Raw genomic sequence first — 14,269 nt, 5'->3', positions numbered from 1 at the left:
GTGCATCTTAATCAGCCATCGAAAAGCACTGACAGTGAGGGCCCAAAGCAGCCTTGGAGAGGAAGTCCTGTTCCATAGAATTGTGGCTTGATTTTTTAGTAGGGATGACTTCAAGGTAAGACACTTCAATTCAGTTCCCAGAGTCTGCCTGATGCCTGTCAAACAGAAACGCCCCACTCACCTTCTTCTTTTGCTTCTCTGCAAACAGAAGGAGTTGTCTGCTGATGGAGACTGTCCGAAAATGTGTGCTTACAAGCTGGTGACAATCAAGTTTAAGTGGTGGGGACTGCAGAACAAAATAGAGAATTTTATTCAGAAGGTGAGAAGCTGGGAATGTTTGTCAGAGCTTGGAGGAGACAAGCTTCTCGCGTGTTGATTTGAATTGCTTGGTTTGACTTTGGAAGAATTGCCTTCTTGGGGGTAGATCTGCTTCTGGACTGTTCCCTTAGTCCTGTGAGAGAGGCAGCTATGAAGGCTGCAGGAGAAATAGAACAGCAGTTGCTTAGTGAACCTGAGGGACTGTGGCCTCAGCCTGCTTTTTTTTCTCTCTAAAGCAAGAAAAAAGGATATTTACCAACTTCCATCGCCAGCTCTTCTGCTGGATTGACAGGTGGATTGACCTCACGATGGAGGACATCCGGCGGATGGAGGATGAAACGCAGAGAGAGCTGGAAGCGGTAAGAGTGCTCTTGCAGAGGTTTCAGACTTGGCGCAGCTGCCATGTTCTGCTGCATTCAGGCCTTCTGGGAAATGCAGGACTGCACTTTGTTGGAGCATTACTGTGGTGGGAGAGACTGCTCAGCCCTCTGGAGGCTCACTCTTGAAGCAAAAAAGACAAGAGTGGCAAACAGAGCTTGTAGGCAGGCTGCTCACTTGAGCCAGCCCCCCTTTTTAAAAGGGCAAACCACAGATTGATGGGCTAGCTGCCTCTTTGACCAGGACATCCTGGCCAGTCTGCAGGGCTTTCCTTTCCCCTGTATGAAGTTTGGCTATTAAAACTTGCCTTGGCTTTTTGCTGGATATGTGTGCTTGTTCTGTACGCTTCTGAATTACTGCTGATGCTACTAACGCTACAAGGGACATCTCCCCATAGAGCAGAGTGGCTGAGAAACCTGAGGAAAGAGTCAGAGCAGGAAGGAAGATCCCCAAGAGAGCAAGGGGCTACTTGTTTCATGCCCCCTGGTGTCTGCCACATTCTTCTCCTGCTGCTCATTTGTTCAATCCTCCAGCGAACAAGGATTTTACAGTACATGTACATCATGGAGACTGTCCTGTGTTTCCTTTCTGTCCTTCCCTGTCATGTTGTTGCTGCCTGTCTCCTCTTGCGTGTCGCTTTGTGGGGCTCCCTCCATGGAGGTAAATGCAGGTTGCTCTTGGGCTCTGCACCGGGACCTCCAGCAGCCCATCCAGCCCTTGCTGCGGTGCTCCTTGAAGCTGCTGCCCTCTTCACAAGCATCTCTGTGTCTCTGGGCAGCCCACTTGCACAGATGCTTCCTCATGTGATCAGAGGCACGGGGGTGCTGAGGGGTGACAAGACTGCCTAGCCTGGAGGGAGGGGGGATGGGCTTTACGGACCTCTTGCCCCCTCAGGACCCGGTTTCTTGCCTTGCGCTCTTCTGGCCTTCCTCCTTCCTTGAAGGTCTCTGGCTGCCTTGGCTCATCTTTTCTTCAGCCAGCTTTTCTGTTTCTTCTTGACATCTTGTTGTGTGTGCTCCTTCTCTGATTCATCTCACCTCCTGCATCCCACCTTCTTTCTGTCCGTTGTGACTAACATCTTGCATCTGGTGGTTGTTTGCCCTTCATAGGAGGCCCCAGCAGGGGAGAGATGTTGCAGGACAGGTGTTTTCAACTGTTTTAGACCCAGGGACCACTTTTAACCCTAACATACATTTGGGGATCCATTTCTTAACCTTTTAATATATATTTGCTTGGTGGTAGTTCCTCCTCTTCTTTTTCCATTTCTCCTCCCCTGGGCAACTCGGAGTTTGCCGTTTGCTTGAACTGTGTGCTGTTGGTTGCAAATGGAGCGCTCTTCCTTCCTCTCACTTGCTTCAGGGCACAAGGCTATTTGATACTGGCTACCAGAGGCTTTTCTCTGACCAGTGTAATCCTTTCCAACTAAATCCTCCTCTGTTAACTGCCTAGTGGCTGACAGTTTTATTTTGCATCTAGATGCGTAAGAAGGGTTCCGTCCGAGGTACGTTGGCTGCCGATGTCTAGAGGAATCTTCTGTAGGGTCAGAGGCCAAATGAAGCTGTGTAAGTGACTTGGGTGCTGAGGATCTCACGCCTCTCCTGCCAAAGGACATTTCCTGCCAAGGGGAGTTACTGTATCACTCAAATGATGCCACAGTGCTCCTCTAGCCTCCTTTTCCACCTTTCCCAGCTCAGGCGCTGGCACCTCAATGCAGGCATTTCATTTGTTATTTACTTTACTTAAAAGAGTTATAGCCCACCTTTCATGATGATGAGGTACAGCATAATATAAATGATAAAGAACTGATCAGTAAAACAAAAAAATAATTCTTTAAGATGCCAGTAAACAAAAGGTGATGAAAACAGTTGCAGAAAAGAAGAAGCTAAAAACCTAAAAAGCCTTGGTAAGGAGGCGCATTTTCACTTGGGGATCTGGTGTGCCTGTCAGGGGAGGGCATTTCGCCAGCCAACATGGCGACACACTCCAGGGCAAAGGCATCTCCTCAGAGCGACACACTCTGGGTCCTTGCTTCACCCCAACAGTGAGTGGCTTTTCTTGTGAACGTGACAGCTGTGGTTTTATATCAGAATGTTAAAAAACAAACAAACCCCACCCTCACCCCAGTAGCAGATACTTTCCTGCCACACCCTAGATATACCCTAGACAGAGCTATCTGGGTCGCTCAGGACTTTGCTCTGAAGTAGGAGCAGCACTAAAAACTTGGTGGTTAAACTGGAAAAGAAGTAACAGGCTGCAGGCCTTTCCTCATTTTGCAAGGTGTATCTGAGCCATAGTCACACTCTAGGCTGTTTCTCTCAAGTTAGCATGTTTGGGCTCCCGAGGAATTCCAGGAAGGCCAGATCTTCCTACTGAATGAACTACAGCCTCTTGAGCCCCAAAGTTTGGCCTTCATACCTAAATGCACAACATCAGGATCTCTTATTCTGAGTGGGACACCCTGCAAATCGCTGAATGCTGCTTCAATTGTAAATTGACATTCACATCAGCTTCACAACATTCCTTTATCTTGGTGGTTTAGCTGCACGATGTAAAGATGGCTTCCCTGGAGAAATGTTCAAGAGCATTTGTCTGTCTCTCTGTCTGTCTGTCTGTCTGCCTGTCTATCTGTCTATCAGTGAAAACTGGTCACTGACTGACGGACTCTTTCCCCCCCTCTCCCCCCATACAGTTGCGTAACCAAGGTGAAGTGAGAGGGACAAGTGCTGCCAATGACGAATGAAGACCGATCTGTGCTCAAGTCGCATACATGGCGTGTTGATACAACTGTGTGTGTGTGCATGTGGGTGCATGATTTTTGCACGTGCAATCATGCATGCACATGCACACGCTCACACACACATATGGTGTGCATTTGTACAGAGAGACCGCTGCAGTTTCTCCAAGGTACTGAATCTCTTCCAAAAAAGACAGAAGCTGCTTTCATTATGTATACCCAAAGCAAATAAAGCCACCTAGTGTCATTTAAGAGAGGAAGAGATTGTTGAATTATGCTAATTGGTATGTTTCAAGACTGTTGATGCTGGACCAATTCTTTCCCTCTTGTTTTATGCCTGTCTTGAGTGTCTCTTCCTGCTAGGACATGCCTTGTCTTTTATGCTTAGGTTTGGATCAGAAGTTAATTCCCCATTTTGTGTTTCCTTCATGATTTTGTAATAGGAACTCTGAATGTATTTATAGCTATTTATTTCTAGATTGTCACTATCTTGGAATCAAATCAGAACTGTTTATTGGCAGTAAGGATCATTTCCCCCTCTATTGAGTGAAAAATACAAACACAACTTTTATCTGTCTGCTGCAAAAGGATCTGTCTTATTGGAGTTTTCTACATTGGAAAATCAAGTGTTTCTTCATTATAATTGGCAAAATAAGAAAATGCTTATAAGTCATAAGTATCAGGAGTAAAGGCATTACTGAAACCTTGTCAGTTCTGTCCTTAAGCATAAATTACCATAAAAGCAAAGCGCCCAAAAAGAGCCAAAGCGGCTGCTTTCTGGAAAGGTTGCCTTTTCCAACAGTTTCGTTCGGAAGCTATGCAGAAGTTCAGGAGTTTTGCACCAAGCACATGATCACATAAAGCTGGCACTCCATAGAAATTTCTTAAAGCTGTTTTCAGTTGAGGAAGGTGAATTGTATCTTGGATATAACTATCACAGTGCTTAGTAGCTCAGCAGCAAATATTCCAGGACCCCAAGCAAGCTTAGAGTTTGGGTTTGGCTTTCTGTTTGAGAACTAATGGACTTTTGTTTGTTTGGTCGAAAGGCGCTGAGGTCTGATGAGCTCACCCTCTTTTTGAATGAGGCAAGCATGCCACTGGCTTGTGCGGGGGGAGGCACTTAAAGTGCAATAGAAGCTTGCTGCATTTTCATCTGGAGCCTGACCTTTCCAGAATTATGGTGCTTCTTCATCACCCCACCAGATGATTAGCTTTGTAAATATATAAATACTGTTTTTAAGAGACTTGCTCCTCTAGGCTTGTTGCTCATAAAATAATCCAAGGGCTGGCTTTTCCCATGCAAGAGTCTGCTCCCACCAATACAAAGGAGAGCCCCAATACCTGCCCCAAACAGCAAGTTACACAATGCATCAGTTGTGTGGGTTTGGTTGGGGGGGGGCGGTTCATAATAAACAAAGAGGGGGAACTTTGTAGCGAATGTAAAACTTAGTTTACTTCTGCAGTTTCTAAACTGTATTAAGAAAATTTAAATAAATTTGCTCAGAAAATACTCCTTGTCTGTTGTGTTCGGCTCTGGTGAAGAAGGGCAGAATTAGAAGCATTGGAGGGCGTAGAACTGGTTCAGAGGAAGGGTCAGGCAGAGCCTTCAGTCTGGAAGGTCGCTTTGCCTGAAAGCTCACAGAATGGCCATTTTATCAGCCAAAGAGCAGCAGCCGATAGTCCTTTAGGAATTGCCCTCATCTGATGCTCAAAGAAGGCAATATCCACACAGGCTAAGAAAAAGCAACGGTTTGGTTAGAGTCCCTCCCACCCACCCCAATTATGCCACCAAGGCCCTGGGACAGGCAAAACTGAGTATGCAGCTGCTCGATTATAGGAAGATGCTCCTGTGATCGTGAAATTTGGCCATCTTAACTTTGCTATCCATTAGTGTTTATGGCCGGGGCTGGGGGGTTATGTCACTTTATCATATATGAATACATTTTTTGGCCTCTTTCTGAGATTTGGTTCCCCTCTCCCTTCTTCTCTGATTCTTTTCATCCTCTGTTGTAGTGAGTGTGGCTCAGTAGTCAGTCTGCGTTGCCTCTTATTTGGGATCAAAAGAGACAGAGGCCACTTAGCAGGTGAAGGGAGCAGGAAAGAGACTGTGCACCAAAGAAGGCAAAGATTGCAAGCCTGCAAGACTTTATTGTATGTGAGCTGCTCTGGGAGCTTTTTGCCTGAATAATAGGTACAAATGCTCTAAATAAATTAATAATGGTGGTGATGAAATAATAGAAGAAGCTGCCTTGGCATGAGCACCAGATCCACAATGGCATCCTGATCTTAGTTGGTTGTGCATCCTTTGATGGAGTCCCTTCAGGAAAGGGCTTGTGTGCCATTTTGAGCCGGATTCCCTGTCATATGAGGGATCCATGAAGGTGCCATTTTGGTGCTCAGTTCTAGAGAAGGCTCTGCCAGGCAGCGCATCCCAGTGGATCTGCAGCCTCTCTGGTGATTGAGCTCAAGCTGCCTAGTTGTCCCAAAGGCATCCTGGCTGCCTGCTGGGCCGAGGGTGAGGAAAGCAATGCTTGCCGTCTCGAGCAATGCAGCTTTGTCCTTTTTAATATGTCCAAGTGACAAAGTTGAAAGGTGGGCCTGGGGCGCTAATGAGTTTGAAGTTATTATGATCTGCCCATTAAGTGTTAGCCTTCACCATCATGTTCATTGTCCCCACAAAGTGAGAGTGTAGGAAGTGCTCTGCAGTGTCTCCTTCCTGGGCCTGGAGGTGATTTAACACTCTTATTTATTGATTCTCTTGATTAAACTCTAATTTTATCTCCTATAAGTGTGGAAGATTTACATGAAGTATGTTCCATGAAGCCTGTGGCACATTAGAATAATTGAGTTCATTCTCTCTAGAGTCCTCATCTGCACTTGGAATGCATTATTTTTATTTTATGTATCCTACTTAGTTTTTTCAGGCTTTGGTTTGCTAGGGCACGATTATTTCTAAAGTATCTTGTGTTCCAGATATCATTCATCTGTATTGCTTTCTGCTTAACAACAACAACAAAAATCCACTCCAGTACAGACATCACCCCACCCCTAAAGAAGAGTCAAGCAATAGAGGAACTTCAAATTACTGCAACCTATTAACTACAAATTCTAAAGATACTAAATTCTGTCAGCTGCGACTTGAACCAAGACAAAGGACAAGTGTTAAATGGCTTACCAATGCCAATATATTTGTGTTATTGCCAGCTCTGTTGCCAACTGCCACTGTTAATAGCATGCTTGTCACTGTCCATGCCAGTTGGTTGGGGATCACCATCTGATGAAGGCTATGGACCTTCTTCCCAGAAAAGGACACACACACACACACACACACACACACACACACAAAGATTTGCATACAACTGATTTTATCACGTTGGAAAAATAAATGTTTGTGCCAGATTAATGGACCCTTGGTTAAGAACCCTTGCTCACTACATTTCATTTCCCTTTGACCTTAGTATTTATAATTCTACCTGCATCCCAAAAACAACTTATGTGTACTTACATATACCAGCAACTCACAGCAACACTTCATGCATTTGGTGACATAGGCTAGTGTCCATAAAAGCTTATGCTATAATAAATGTGTTAATACTTAAGGTGTCATCAGATGCTAAGTTGCTTCAGACACACGAGTGGCCTTTTCAGTAAGATGCCCAGAGACCAAGAACTGATAATTGCCTAGCTATTCTCATACTTGATTTAAGTGGCTGGATTTCAAGTTCTCGTGTGAAGGAAAAAAAATCACCTTTCTGTACAACATTCAGAATCATACAAGCCTCCACTATCCTCCCTCTTTCTTAGGTGTTGATTTGGGGTTGTGTCTAATGTTATTTACTCAGTGTAAACAAACTTAATGGGCACGATCAACTTAGGCCCATTAATTTCAATGGGTCTACATTGAGGACAACTAGCATTGGCTTACAACCCATTTTTTGTAACCAAAAGCCCCAGATGCCATCAGAACAATTCTCCCGACTCCTTGATCATTTCCTGCAGCTGAGATGGGACAACACAAGCTGAACACTGCACTCCAAAGGTGGCCACACCATGGGTCAAAGCATTTTTATTTTCCTGATGATCCCTAACATGGAATTGGCCATTCACCTGGTATATAGAGAGTGGCTTGGGCTGAGGGACCCCACTGTCTTTGGGCTCTCAGCATTCTGCTGAATCTCCACAGCCTTGGCCGCTTCTCGGGACGTGCCTAACTCCAGATCATTTTTATATTAAATAACACCAGTTGCATTACAGCTGTGTGGAACTCCACTGCTAACATCCCTTGGCTGTAAGGACCATATGTTGCTAATCCTCGCCTTCCTCTTCCTAATTACCAATACATCAGAGGACTTTGCGTTGGCTCCAGGTTTTGGGGGGCCTCTGGGCCCTCTTGCTTCAGGTCTAGCCAACAGAACCTCAGCAGATGCCTGGCTGTGCAAAGGACTGTGTCAGAAGATTTTTAGAATTAAAATGATGCCTGCAGTCTTGCCACCACGCTCAGGGGTTGGCAAGGGTGGCACAAGTTTTCAGGAGGCCCTAAGTGCCCTCACAGCCCAGCGACAGGATTACCAGGTAACAATGAGTAGCCTTCAGTCTGCAGCAGTGACCGTGAATAGCCAGGATTGAGCAGCTGAACTTGCCATGGTCTGCCCCACTTTAATTTCCTCATGATCCAGTTCCACTGGGCCTGGTATTCTTAAAGCACCAGACGCCTCTCAGTTTTTCTATAGGGGACTCAGATGGCCAGGCATCAACAATAGTGGGCTCTGCTGGGACCCTAGCAATTGCACAAGGATGCTGGTGCCATACAATGAGGCAGGATTTTCCTTTGTACAGAGAATACTGATTTTGTGTGTGTGTGTGATTCTTCTGTAGCTTTCAATAATTTAATCCCTCAGTGTGTCCTTGTTTCACATGACACTCCATGCTTTCCAAAGACACCAGACTACTGGATGACACAAGCCCACCTGGGCACAGGAGCAAATCCCTGTTTATAGAACCATAGAATCATAGATTTGGAAGGAACTGCTCGCCCAGCCCCCTGCAATGCAGGAATCCTTTGCCCAGTGTGACCCTGGGAGGAAGCATCTCATGCTTTCCCGACGGAGCTAGATAACCAGTTAAGAATTCATTGCATGACGTCATCCATCTATCAAACAGGCTAAGGGTTAGCGGCTGTCTCAGACATAGGAAGCTGCCTGGTCATTGGTCCAAGCAGCTCAGGATTGTGGGCAACGTGAATGTCTTTCCCAGCCCTATCTAGAGGTGTTGTCAGGGCAGGACCCTACTGCTGAACTATGCAAGGTAAGTAATAGTTAAAGTGTGGAAGGGAACATGGGGTTTTGGGGCATCTCTCTTTGCTCCTGTCACCTTCCCAGAGTCATTCCTTGGATGGTCTTTCCTCTATCTGTGTGAGAGTCGTGTGTATTTGAGTCCAATGACCAGTAGGTGGTGGTGAAGGATGTGAGAATAGGCCTGACTTCCTCTGATAGTTTTTTTTCTCTTCACTGTGCAAGATCACCACTCCTTGTAGGACGGAGGGGCGAGGAAGACTGCTGCTGCTGCTTTTACACAAACTACTCAAGCCAGCTACACATATTGAAGGACTTTAACCAAAAGCAGCTGTTCATGGAGTGAAAATGCAGACTGCATGTTTATAAAATGGAAAGCAATTAGATTGTATATAATATCCTAGGACTCTGCTTGCAGAGAGTTGGGTGCATGTAGTGCACAGGGAATTGTGATTGCTTCCTCTCCTCACCCCTTCCTGTACTGAATGATTAGGATTTAAAAGAGACAGGCGGCAATTTCAGAACTATATGCATGGAAGCAGCTGTTTTTGAAAGCTACATTGCCTGTGTTGGCTGTTTGAATCCTTAGTTGTGGTTATATTGAATGTCTGGGAGTCCCCAGTGCCTGGAAGAGCTACCAAGCTTGGGGTGTGTTTTTGTGTGTGTTGGGGGAGAGCAGTTTTCCCCAAGGGATCCCAGTGACATTGTCCAATTCCCTGCACTACTGGAGTTAACATTTTCTGGATGGCCTCCTGGTTGTTCCCCAGCCTCCTTCCTTTCACGTTCTGCTCTAGGAACACTCCCCTCAGCTCAAGAGAATTCAGAAGCTGTGGGTGACCAGTTGGAAGAAAGTTAATCAGTTTATGAGAGCTCTCGCCTGGCTTTTGCCATTGACACATCATGTGTGCTGAGGGGGCTATGTACTTCTGGCTAACTCTGTCTTGCCCCTCATCAGAGCACACCCAAGAACAAAAGTAAGGAGGGCGATTAGCTCTGCACAGGGAATAATCACCACCTAAAATGTTTGCAAAGCACAATCAAGAGGACTGAGTGAAATGGGGAGAAGAGGGCAAAGGGAAGGCTGCCTGCTCCCAGAGTTCTTAGTGATGAAGGAGAGTGGATAAGGAAGGAGCAAGTGAGGGACTTCCTCCCTCAGAGAGCTTCTGCATCTGGATTCTGCAGTTTTGTGCCCTTTCCTAGCAATCCGTTAAGGCTTCAGTGCAAATAAAGAGCTGCTCATGTTAAAGGACTTTTGTGTGTACTTCAACAGAGAAGCCTGGAGGCCAACTGAGCAAGTGGAGAATATTTTTCTGAGCTGGTCAAGAATTTCCAGGGGAACGTGGACTCCATTTATACTACATGGAGAGAGTCTGTGAATGGAGCATATTCCGAACCACTTCACTAAGAGGAACTTTGGTATCCACTCTAATAACTACCCCCCATTCCACTTCAGCAATATTAACCCCTCGCCTTCCCCAATCGTGACTTGGGCTTCACAGGCAGAGGTGACACATCAAAGGAGATGGTCAGAGAAGGTGGGCACAGGCTTCTTGTGTGACTGGTCAACAAAACATCCCATCCATTAATTGAGAGAGAGAGGCAAAAACTCCACACTTACGGATAGGAGAGGCTGTGCCATTTACAGTATATACCAGGTAACTTTGAAAGGGTTGTCGGGTAGGGGGGGTCCATGTTCTCCACTGACCAACCTCAGTATTACCTATTAGGTCAGGGAAAGGAAGCATGTGGTGCCTATAGATTGTTGGGCTGCAGTTCCCATCATCCCTGGCTGTCGCCCACACTGGCTGGAGCTGGTGGGATCCAATGGCATCTGAAAGCCCACAGGGTCTCCATCCCTTCATTTGAGGACACCTTGGTTGCTCCTCGGATAGATTTCCTGTTGGCGCTAGAAGCCAAAGCTGGCCAGGATTCTCATTTGTGCAACAAATCACCCTTTTGCTTTCTTTTCTGTATTCTGTATTAAAAGGCAAGTCGTCTGAATAAAGAAGTTTTAATCTCACAAGAACTGAAATGCTTGTATAAAAAAGTCTTCCTGAGCCAGGAAGTCCGTGGCTCAAACTGAGCCTTCTCAGGGTGCCCTTAGGGAAGCCTCCTGGCCTGCGTTACATGGTTGCTGCAAGGATCACTGGGATGGTGCATTTGAACACTTAAGTGAAAACTAAAGATGATAGCAAGGCTGTAACACTGAACCGATTAGAAAAGCCTTTTGCTTGAGGAAAAGGTGCTTCTGACTAATTGGGTGGAACATTTTAAAAAGAGCCTTCTTACTTATAAAACACATAGATGGCATTCTTCCCATCTGGGGGGCTGAAGTGGGGGGGGGGTTAGTGCTACAGAAAAGGTGGCTGTTGTGCTCAGGTCCTGCAAGTGAGCTTCCTCCCATGGGGCATCTGTGAAAACAGGATCATAGAATCATAGAATCATAGAGTTGGAAGAGACCACAAGGGCCATCGAGTCCAACCCCCTGCCAAGCAGGAAACACCATCAGAGCACTCCTGACATATGGTTGTCAAGCCTCTGCTTAAAGACCTCCAAAGAAGGAGACTCCACAACACTCTTTGGCAGGAAATTCCATTTTTTTAAAAAGATATTTATTAAAGTTTTACCAAAAGAAGAAAATTACAGAATAAAAAAGAAAAAAAATGCAAAAAGTACAAAAATACATAGAAAAAAAGATACAAAATACAGAAAAAATAAGTAGAAAATAGTTAAAAACAAATCAATCTTTTCATATCTTAGATTTTGTTTACTTATTTCCCCGACCTCCTCACACCTCCCTTTTTTGTATTCCCGTTCACATGGTTAATTCAGCAAATCCTTACCCTCTTTCTTTTTATCTTAATTCTATATCTCAACATATTATAACTATATATTTTCATCCGTTATCAATCCATTTTTACATATTCTTATTAACCTTGTTGCTAAGGCCGCTTGATTTCAATCCAGCATCATTTTAACATTCATTAATTTTACAATGTTTCTGCAAATAGTCTTTGAATTTCTTCCAATCTTCTTCCACCGACTCTTCTCCCTGGTCTCGGATTCTGCCAGTCATTTCCGCCAGTTCCATATAGTCTATCACTTTCATCTGCCATTCTTCCAGGGTGGGTAAATCTTGTGTCTTCCAATACTTTGCGATGAGTATTCTTGCTGCTGTTGTAGCATACATAAAGAAAGTTCTATCCTTCTTTGGCACCAATTGGCCGACCATGCCCAGGAGAAAGGCCTCTGGTTTCTTCAAGAAGGTATATTTAAATACCTTTTTCATTTCATTATATATCATCTCCCAGAAAGCCTTAATCCTTGGGCACGTCCACCAAAGGTGAAAGAATGTACCTTGATTTTCTTTACATTTCCAACATTTATTATCGGGCAAATGATAGATTTTTGCAAGCTTGACTGGTGTCATGTACCACCTGTATATCATTTTCATAATATTCTCTCTTAAGGCATTACATGCCGTAAATTTCATACCCAGACCACAAGGGCCATCGAGTCCAACCCCCTGCCAAGCAGGAAACACCATCAGAGCACTCCTGACATATGGTTGTCAAGCCTCTGCTTAAAGACCTCCAAAGAAGGAGACTCCACCACACTCCTTGGCAGCAAATTCCACTGTTGAACAGCTCTTACTGTCAGGAAGTTCTTCCTAATGTTTAGGTGGAATCTTCTTTCTTGTAGTTTGGATCCATTGCTCCGTGTCCGCTTCTCTGGAGCAGCAGAAAGCAACCTTTCTCTCTCTCTTTTTTTTAAAAAAATATATTTATTGAGTTTTTCCACCTTTATACATTAAAAAATCAAAAAGAAAAAAACAAAAAAGTTAAAAACACATAAAGTTTACAATCCTTATTTTCAATAACATATTTCCCTGACTTCCCCACACCTCCCCTTCTTATATTCCAATTCAAATTGTTAATTCAACAAGTTCTTGTCCCCAATTTTTGACCTTTTTATATTTAATTCATTTTTTTTAAAAAACAACCAATTTTAACTTATAAACACCAGTATTTAAACATCAGTACTCATTCTTAAAACTTTTTTCTAAAGTCGACCCAAATTCCCTTCCACAAATTCCCCAATTTTCATACTAATAACAAAACAAAATAAAAAAAACAGATTATAATTCTGCACCCTTTGGATTCCCAAACCCCACCCCCCCTTTCCCGGTTTCAATCCCCAACAAATGTCCATCAGTCTTAGTCTACTATCAGCCTGGAGACCTAACGTCTGAGGCTCTTAATTCTCTCTCAATTCCTCTCTGCCGGTTTTTTTGGTAGTCCTTAATATTAAACACCAGATCTCGGAGAAGCTCTGTCCCGATAGGGTCCATATTTCTTCCAGCCAGACCTCCATACTTAAAAGTGGAGCCTGAATCTTGTTTCTTACTCCTTTTAAGTCCAAATGTCCCAAAAGCTCCAACTTTCACCTTAATCAAATTTGTAATCCATAGGTCTTCAGATCTCCACATAAGGAGATCTCTCCATTCTTCAATCTTCAATTCAAAACAGTTTTTCATCATCCAGTACTTATTTTCCTTTGTAGCCATCATGTCAGGCCTCTGGCTCTCCTTTGTCATCTGCAACATTACATCTCCTCCTTCCTTTTCCTCAGAAACAACATATATCTCTTTCTCCACACTCTCAAATCTTTCAAGTTTCTCTTCTTGTCCAGCTGCATGGACTTCATGAGTCGAGTCCTTATCAAATTCAATGGATTTGTTTACTGTTAAGTCCAGAGTTGCAACATTTGTAGCCAAAACATCAATTTGGCCTTGTAACTTTCCCAAGAGAAGAAACACTCTGTCCAATTTAGCTTGAATTTTTCCTCCTTCAGCCATTCTTGTAATGTCCCAAAATCCCCTCTAGAGGGATTTTGGTTACTTTATCTTCCTTCCAGTTCAAATCCAAAAATCAAGTTAGTTTGTATCAGTTCTTCCTTGTTTTCAACAAAATATAACCAAATTGTAGCAAATATATCCAGCAGAGATAGCAGAAACAAAGTTCTCTTTTTCCTTCTTGACAGCTAATTTGACAGCTGTCAAACTCTTCTATATCTCCTCAACAGGCTCTCTCATGGATCACTCCCGGGTCCGGGGGGGTGGCACTTCAGCTCTCAAAATTAGCTCTTATCCTCCAGTGAAATTACTTATACTGCCAAATCGTGAAATTAATGTCTTTTACCCAATAAAGAAGAAGAAATTCTCTCGACCTTAGTTAGCTAGTCCTTGCTTTAGATTATTTATAAGACGGGGAGATGGACTTCCTGTTTGCGCCTTCCCCGATCGTGCCTAATTCAAAAAAAAATTTTTCTTTACAAATCCAATTTCTGTATTACTCACGGGTTGTTGCTTTTAGAGTCCAATTGTTCACAAGAAGAAGTCAGCGCTCTCCGACCATGGCATGCAGCTTCACTCCGCAGGAGAAGCAGTCGACTCTCAGCACCGCGCCGCTCACCCCGTCCCCCGTTCCGAAGCCTTTAAAAAGGCTCCTTCGCGGGTCAGGGGGGCGCAAATGGTGCCCGCCGAGAC

At 44.3% G+C, this 14,269-nt stretch overlaps 1 protein-coding gene across 1 annotated transcript in view; it reads left to right on the top strand.

Annotated features, from left to right (window-relative positions):
- PITPNB (phosphatidylinositol transfer protein beta) overlaps window positions 1-4,940 on the top strand; it is a 28,130-nt gene extending 23,190 nt beyond the window's left edge. The window contains exons 9-11 of the mRNA XM_053368242.1: window positions 209-319; window positions 555-677; window positions 3,386-4,940. Coding sequence (XP_053224217.1) covers window positions 209-319; window positions 555-677; window positions 3,386-3,436 — 285 coding nt within the window. The 3' untranslated portion in view covers window positions 3,437-4,940. The remainder of the gene's footprint in view (window positions 1-208; window positions 320-554; window positions 678-3,385) is intronic.
- Window positions 4,941-14,269: the final 9,329 nt, after the last annotated feature.

The sequence above is a fragment of the Podarcis raffonei genome, chromosome 16 (genome assembly GCF_027172205.1).
Source record: "Podarcis raffonei isolate rPodRaf1 chromosome 16, rPodRaf1.pri, whole genome shotgun sequence".
In the NCBI taxonomy this organism is placed as follows: Eukaryota; Metazoa; Chordata; class Lepidosauria; order Squamata; family Lacertidae; genus Podarcis; species Podarcis raffonei.
This window is presented reverse-complemented; position numbering and strand designations above follow the sequence as displayed.